This window comes from Salmo salar, chromosome ssa22 (assembly GCF_905237065.1).
Source record: "Salmo salar chromosome ssa22, Ssal_v3.1, whole genome shotgun sequence".
NCBI classification, from domain to species: Eukaryota; Metazoa; Chordata; class Actinopteri; order Salmoniformes; family Salmonidae; genus Salmo; species Salmo salar.
In genome coordinates, this window is record NC_059463.1 from 12,171,446 (window position 1) to 12,179,879 (window position 8,434).

General features: G+C 43.6%; 1 protein-coding gene across 3 annotated transcripts; it reads right to left on the reverse strand.

The window, feature by feature from the left end:
* LOC106582801 (WD repeat-containing protein 82) lies at nucleotides 1-3,769 on the reverse strand. 3 transcript variants are annotated; one of them, XM_014166240.2, is made up of 9 exons: nucleotides 3,631-3,769; nucleotides 2,283-2,380; nucleotides 1,802-1,868; nucleotides 1,529-1,628; nucleotides 1,292-1,408; nucleotides 938-1,093; nucleotides 682-751; nucleotides 338-480; nucleotides 1-257 (listed from the first exon to the last, which is right to left on the reverse strand). In XM_014166240.2, the coding sequence occupies exons 1-9, from the start codon at nucleotides 3,720-3,722 to the stop codon at nucleotides 228-230; spliced, it is 873 nt and encodes a 290-aa protein (XP_014021715.1). In that variant the 5' UTR covers nucleotides 3,723-3,769; the 3' UTR covers nucleotides 1-227. The 3 variants fall into 3 exon arrangements, with proteins under 3 accessions (XP_014021715.1, XP_014021714.1, XP_014021716.1); XM_014166239.2 differs by lacking the exon at nucleotides 3,631-3,769 and adding an exon at nucleotides 2,920-3,454; XM_014166241.1 differs by lacking the exon at nucleotides 3,631-3,769 and adding an exon at nucleotides 2,860-2,885.
* Nucleotides 3,770-8,434: the final 4,665 nt, after the last annotated feature.

Below are 8,434 nucleotides of genomic sequence, written 5' to 3' on the forward strand. Positions count from 1 at the left end.
TTAGAAAATGAAAACATATTTAATGTTACAAGTATAAAATAACAGAAAATCAGACCATTTATATACCTGAAGTCCTACATATTTACAATCAACTTGATTTATCACACAAGCCATAGACATTTTTTCCTAGAGCTGGATGTGCTGACACCTGCTGGTTTTAAATGGGATCTCACTTCGCCTGTGGCCTCCATCAGTGACCCACTCAAGAGCATCTCTCTCTCTCTCAATCAATCGTCAATGGTGGGCAGCCAGAATGCCTGCAGAGGACAAAACAGACTTACTGAGTATTCATGTACTATATGTGAGATTGGTGTGCATTCAACCCAAGTAATCTTACCATGTTTGAGCAAGCACTAGCAAAAGTCATGAATTTGGGGTTGAACTGAAGGCAGGTGACAGGACCCGTGTGCTTCCCATCCAGAACAGCCACCTTCATCCCACTCTCTGCATTCCAAACATGGACCTTCCCATCCTCAGAGCCTGAGAAACAACCACCCATCAGACCACAGAAAAAAAGAGGGAGCTGAGCTAGACTGTTTTTAGGTTAGGTTTAATTTGCAGTTTCAAATAACTACTAACAAACAATACTGTGGTAGAATGGGAAGACAATTGGAACTGTCCCGTCTTACTTTACAGAACATAGAGCCTGTCACCTCACCTACCCAGTCTGTGTGGACTTACCAATCATAATGAACTGAGAATCAGGAGTGAAGGAGGCCTCCAGCGTCACAGCTTTGCTGTTGTTGTAGCCCTACAGGACAGAGGAGAGCTTCTATAAGTATAGGCCGGTCATCTCTCTTGTATTGCATGACAATATCCATTTACTAATAAACATTTACGTCTCGTACAACTTGCTGTTGGTGTTAAATCTATATCAAGAGTATCCAACAGTGTCCGTCGTGATTTTAAGTGTCTGTAAATGTGTATGAACTCGCACCCCAAAGGAATGCATCACAGCTCCCTTGAAGGCGTCGAGGAGGCGGAGAGCACCCCCATTGGTTGAGACAAGGATGAGCTTCCCATCGTTGCTGAACTTGAGTCCTGTCCACTCACACGTACGGTCGTACTGTAGCTTGAAGGTAGCAAAAGGACCCTATTGAGAAGCAAACAAAACAAAAACGCTCTGAAGACAGCCATCTACCACCAGCCCCCACCTGAAGCTCTAAATACAAACGACCAACACAAACACACAGAAATAGAACACACAAAACAGAGAACACGCCACCATCTGTACCACATCATACATTCTTTCCTAAAAACTCAAAATAGTCATAGTCCTGAAATGACTTACCTTGTCAAAGGACCGCAGGTCGTACAGTTTGACCATCTCCGAGTTCACGCCAGCAGCAAAGATCAGACCCTCCGGATCAAATGAGCAAACTGGCTTCCCCTGTAGGTGCATCAGGCCCTGGTAGTGTGATGGAGAGAAAGAGACAGAGGAAAGGCACATTTATTCCAGCACAATTAGAGAGGCTACCTAGAGTCACTTGATCTGCAATGTCAAGGAGAATTAGAGAAGGGAACCAACCTGGCAGTTTGGAGACCGCAGATCCCATAGCCGGATTGTCTTGTCTAAAGATCCTGAGATAAACGTGTCATCCACAGGGGACATGGAGAGAGACGTCACTCTGAAACAACATTCAAGTTAAAGGTACAGAAACATCTACCATGATGAAATTAACACCTGATATTTATATATATAAAAAAATAAATGGTTATACAAACAATAGTTAAGTAATAGTACAGTAATGCAGCCTAAACTATCCCTCAGCCAATTGGGTCTCTCTGCTTCAGTCCTCACCTTTTGTTGTGTCCGGGGAAGTACCGGATGTACTTGTTGTCATGGAGGGAGAGGTACCGGATAGTGTCTGAAATGATCAAAACGGCATGGGGTTATGGGCAGAAGACAAGACAGCATGACATTTCAACTGATCACCACACCACTAAAGAGCAAGTAGAGCTACCGATGCTGGAAGCAATGTGCACTGGGCAGGTTGGATGAGTGGGCTCCACCCTAGGCAAGGCAGTGGCTTGTACAGTTAGCTCCTGTATTGGGCAGAATCACAGACCCTCAAACTGTACAAACAACTACCTCAGACCAGGGTGAGCTTGGCCGACCGCCTCAGGCAGAAGTCAACACGGTCAGGCTGTCGGGAAATCCATGAGAACAATCTTCAGCATGAATACAATAAGTAACTCCTAAAAGACGCAAGACAAGAATTACATGGACAACTGCTTATTTAAAGAGCCTGATTACAAATCTCCTCTTCGCACTAACATACCATCAATTTTGTTGGAGCTGTACACCACAGTGTTGGCTGCATGTGTGTACCTGATGAGATCCACTCCATACTTCTTACTATAGAGGGTCCGCTTGGGTCTGGACCAGCACAGGATGGAGAAAGAAACAAAATAACATTAGATTGCTGGCACAGAAACTTCTAGCCAAGCCAATGTACATCTTAAAATCCCCATAACATAAAGGTATGAAAACGGGAAGTGAAAGGTGATTCCTAGTCAGTTGCACAACTGAATGCATTCAACCGAAAAGTGTCTTCCGCATTTAACCCAACCCCTCAATCAGACAATCTTAATAAGCGGGTAACAATTGCCACAAATATCTGGACTAACACGTTTTTTTGTTTACGTCGACTACGGACACAATACTACACCTAACACGCTTGTGTGAAAATGAGATGAAATATAAGTCATCGTTTTGTTACCGATCTACCAAGCCAGACATAAATCCTCTCAAACCCCGCTAGCTTCTGAACTCGAGCCCGAGGATTGTGCATTACGCAGTAGGCCTCACTACAACTAGCGGAACAGATGCTAACTACAGCACATAGGTCGGCCTACCGTAATAACATGCAGTGCGGCAAAATCAGTCGATTTAAGTTCATTTTATGTATGTCTTACTTTCCCTCCTGGCAGTCGTATAAAACTAGGGAGTCGTCGTCGCTGCTAGAAATGATGGTTTCGCCGTTTGAGCTGAAATCAAAACAGTTGATTTTGTCTGAATTTTCCCGGAAAACCTTTGCAACCCTGAAGCTCCGCAGCACATTGTCCGTCAGCTTCATGATGGCCTCTTTGATTGAGGGGGCGCAGACCCTCGTTTTTTACTGAATGTAATATTTGAGAATGTATTTCAGTGCTTTTTAAAATACAATCGTTACTATTATGTAAATAGAACTTAACGTTTCAAAAAATTTAAAGAAAGCCCGCCTGGGATACTCGTTATCCGAGTCATGGAAAAGCACCGCCTTCGACACGTCTGCTACGCGCAAATTCCACAAACACGCGCATCAATAACTCTCGCGATACATACAACTATCGCGGTAGTCAGTTCATGTTTCGCGCACAACCAATCGCTAATCGACAAGAAAAGAGCACAGGAAAAAAAAGCGAGCAGATAAATATTTTTAACTACGCATATTTACAATACTTGTAACTAACTTATCCGACATACAATAACCCGTGCGGTGCCTGTCAAATCAAGGATAAATGAGTTTGCAGTCATTGCTTTCGGAAAATGATTGCAGACCCTTCTTTTTCGCAGCTTTTGAAAGGCGGTTACATGCATTCATAGCTCTGTATAATACTGTACGTTTCCTTGAATTTGTTCTGGACCTGGGCATCCGATTGGTTCCTTCATGAACACCACCCCTCGAGCATCTCATTGGTTCCTGCATGAACATTGCAGTCAGCTCAGCTTTCCCCATTGAGCTTGTCTCTGTGCCTCGATCTAGGTCGCGCAAAACTTAAAATGGCTGTGTTCGCTTTAGCAATCTCACTGGAATAAAGACCTCATCCATTCCTGTCGTTATTGAAAGAGATTGTGATAATATCTCAAAACAGGACTACTTAAATGTTAGATCCCTCACTTCCAAGGCAGTCATAGTCAATTAACTAATCATAACCTTGATGTGATTGGCCTGACTGAAACATGGCTCAAGCCTGATTCATTTACTGTGTTAAATGAGGCCTCTCCTCCTGGTAACACTAGTGACTATATCTCCCCCGCATCCTGCAAAAGCGGAGGTGTTGCTAACATTTATGACAGCAAATGTAAATTTACAACAAAAAATTTCTGCGTTTTTGTCTTTTAAGCTTCCAGACATGAAATCTATGCTGCCTACTCAATCACTTTTTATAGCTATTGTTCAATCAAATACAACAAGTGTAGACCTTACCGTGAAATGCTTACTTACAAGCCCTTAATCAACAGTGCATTTAAGAAAATATTTACTAAATAAACTAAAAGTAAGTTTACGGGCCATATACAGCATTCCTCACTGAGTTCCCTGAATTCCAATCAGACCTTGTAGTCATGGCATACAACTCACATTTTTGGTGACTTCAATAGTCACAATGAAAAGTCCACAGACCCACTCCAAAAGGCTTTCAGAGCTATCATCGACTCAGTGGGTTTTGTCCAACATGTCTCCGTCACAGTCACACCCTGGATCTAGTTTTGTTCCGTGGAATAAATATTGTGGATCTAAGTGTTTTTACTCATAATCATGGAGAATTGTACCACCATTTTATTACGTTTGCAATCGCAACAAATAATCTGCACTTATAAATTCTCAAGACAACTCAAAGATTCCTTGATGCCCTTCCAGACTCCCTCCACCTACCCAAGGACGTCGCAGTACAAAAATCAGTTAACCAAATAAACGAGGATAACTTAAACATGAACAGTTTTAAATGTTTTGAAATCTCACAGTATCAACTTTGTTGTAGCTTTCTTTTATGCCTGCTACGTTACTGCAGACAGTCATCTGAGCCATCCGATTGGCCAACAGTAGGCCTATAGTGCACTTGATTTGCTCTCCGGGCCCACCGGGAAGGCAGAGTATGTACCTTCAGACACATTAAATAGTACAAAATGACAACAGTTTGCCTACCCGACACGCAGGACAGCTGAATCGGGTGAACCTATCGCAACAGCCCGAGCCAAATAAAAAAGAATAGGAACACAAGGGTTTATCGTTGGGTTTTTTACAGAAATGTTTGGCGATCGACTAGGAATGCTTTGGAGATCGACCAGTCCCAGTTGGTGACCACTGCTTGTGTGAAGTTCAACCTTGTGCTTCTCTCTGTAGGCTGATAGTTCTGCGTGTCAGTCTCGGGGCTACTTCACGGGCGCCGTTTAGAGGGAACATTGCTGGCCACCCCTCAGAGCCTGGTTCCTCTCTAGGTTTCTTCTTGGGTTCCTGCCATTCTAGAGTTTTCCTAGCCACCGTGCTTCGACATCTGCATCAAATCAAATTTTATTGGTCACATACACATATTTAGCAGATGTTATTGCGTGTGTAGCGAAGTGCTTGTGTTCCTAGCTCCAACAGTGCTGTAGTATCTAACAGTGGAGTAGTATCTAAAAATGATTCTCGACAATACACACACATCTAAAAGTATAAGAATGGAATTAAGAAATATAAAAATATTAGATTGAGCAATGTTGGGGGGACATTGACTACAATACAGTTGAATAGAATACAGTATATACAGTTGAAGTCGGAAGTTTACAAACACTTAGGTTGGAGTCATTAAAACTCGTTTTTCAACCACTCCACAAATGTCTTGTTAACAAACTATAGTTTTGGCAAGTCAGTTAGGACATCTACTTTGCATGACAAAAGATTATTTCACTTATAATTCAATGCATCACAATTCCAGTGGGTCAGAAGTTTACATACACTAAGTTGACTGTGCCTTTAAACAGCTTGGAAAATTCCAGAAATGATGTCATGGCTTTAGAAGCTTCTGTTAGGCTAATTGGCATCATTTGAGTCAATTGAAGGTGTACCTGTGGATGTATTTCAAGGCCTACCTTCAAACTCAGTGCCTCTTTGCTTGGCATCATGGGAAAATCAAAAGAAATCAGCCAAGACCTCAGAAAAAAAATTGTAGACGTCCACAAGTCTGGTTGATCCTTGGGAGCAATTTCCAAATGCCTGAAGGTACCACGTTCATCTGTACAAACAATAGTACGCAAGTATGAACACCATGGGACCACGCAGCCGTTATACCGCTCAGGAAGGAGACGCGTTCTGTCTCCTAGAGATGAACGTACTTTGGTGTGAAAAGTGCAAATCAATCCCAGAACAACAGCAAAGGACCTTGTGAGATGCTGGAGGAAACAGTTACAAAAGTATCTATATCCACAGTAAAACAAGTCCTATATCGACATAACCTGAAAGACCGCTCAGCAAGGCAGAAGCCGCTGCTCCAAAGATTATACTTTTTGGAGAAATGTCCTTTGGTCTGATGAAACAAAAATAGAACTGTTTGGCCATAATGACCATCGTTATGTTTGGAGGAAAAAGGGGGATGCTTGCAAGCCGAAGACCACCATCCCAACCGTGAAGCACGGGGGTGGCAGCATCATGTTGTGGGGGTGCTTTGCTGCAGGAGGGACTGGTGCACTTCACAATATAGATGGCATCATGAGGAGGAAAAGTATGTGGATATATTGAAGCAACATCTAAGACATCAGTCAGGAAGTTAAAACCTGGTCGCAAATGGGTCTTCCAAATGGACAATGACGCCAAGCATACTTCCAAAGTTGTGGCAAAATGGCTTAAGGACAACAAAGTCAAGGTATTGGAGAGCCATCACAAAGCCCTGACCTCAATCCTATAGAAAATTTGTGGGCAGAACTGAAAAAGCATGTGCGAGCAAGCCTGACTCAGTTACACCAGCTCTGTCAGGAGGAATGTGCCAAAATTCACCCAACTTATTGCAGGAAGCTTGTGGAAGGCTACCCAAAACGTTTGACCCAAGTTAAACAATTTAAAGGCAATGCTACCAAATACTAATTGGGTGTATGTAAACTTCTGACCCACTGGGAATGTGATGAAAGAAATAAAAGCTGAAAAAATAATTCTCTACTATTATTTTGGCATTTCACATTCTTAAAATACTGACCTAAGACAGGGAATATTTATTCGGATTAAATGTCAGGAATTGTGAAAAACGGATTTTAAATGTATTTGGCTAAGGTGTATGTAAACGTCCGACTTCAACTGTACATATGAGATGAGTAAAGCAGTATGTAAATATTATTAATGTGACTAGTGCTCCATTAATAAAGTTTCCAGTGATTCCAAGTCTATGTATAAAGGGCAGCAGCCTCTAAAGAGCAGGGTTGCGTGACTGGGTGGAAGCCGGCTAGTGATGGCTATGTAACAGTCTGATGGCCTTAAGATAGTCTCTCGGTCCCAGCTTTGATGCATCTGTACTGACCTCGCCTTCTGGTTGATAGCGGGGTGAACAAGCCGTGGCTCGGGTGGTTGATGTCCTTGATAATCTTTTTGGCTTTCCTGTGACAGCGGGTGCTGTAGGTGTCCTGGAAGACAGGTATTTTGCATCTTTCCACCTTCTCTACTGCAGTCCCATCAATGTGGATAAGGGCGTGCTCCCTCTGCTGTTTCCTGAAGTTCACGATCAGCTCCTTTGTTTTGTTGATGTTGAGTGAGAGGTTATTTTTCTGGCACCACTCTTCCAGTGTCCTCACCTCCTCCCTGTAGGCTGTCTCTCGTCATTGTTGGTAATCAGGCTTACTAATGTTGTTGTCTGCAAACTTGATTGAGTTGGAGGCGTGCGTGGCCAAGCAATCATGGGTGAACAGGGAGTACAGGAGGGGGCTGAGCTCACACACTTGTGGGGCCCGTGTTGAGGATTACCAAAGTGGAGATGTTGTTGCCTACCTTCACCATCTGGGGGCGGCAAGTCAGGAAGTCCAGGACCCAGTTGCACAGGGCGGGGTTCAGACTCAGGACCCCTAGCTTAATGATGAGCTTGGAGGGTACTATGGTGTTGAATGCTGAGCTATAATCAATGAACAGCATTTTTACATAGGTATTCCTCTTGTCCAAATGGGATAGGGCAGTGTGCAGTGTGATGGCATCATCTGTGGATCTATTGGGACGGTAAGCAAATTGAAGTGGGTCTAGGGTGACAGGTAAGGTAGAGGTGATCCTTAACTAGCATCTCAAAGCACTTCATGATGACAGAAGTGAGTGCTATGGGGCGATAGTCATTTTGTACAGTTACCTTTGCTTTCTTGGGTACAGGAACAATGGTGGACATCTTGAAGCAGGTGGGACAGCAGACTGGGATAGGGAGAGATTGTATATGTCCGTAAACACTCCAGCCAGCTGGTCTGCGCATGCTCTGAGGACGTGGCTAGGGATGCGGTTTGGGCCGGCAGCCTTGCAAGGGTTAACACGCTTAAATGTCTTACTCACATTGGCCACGGAGAAGGAGAGCCCACAGTCCTTGGTAGAGGGCCATGTCGGTGGCACTGTGTTATCCTCAAAGTGGGCGAAGAAGGTGTTTAGCTTGTCCAGAAGCAAGACGCCGGTGTCCACGACATGGCTGGTTTTCACTTTGGAGTCCGTGATTGTCTGTAGACCCTGCCACATAC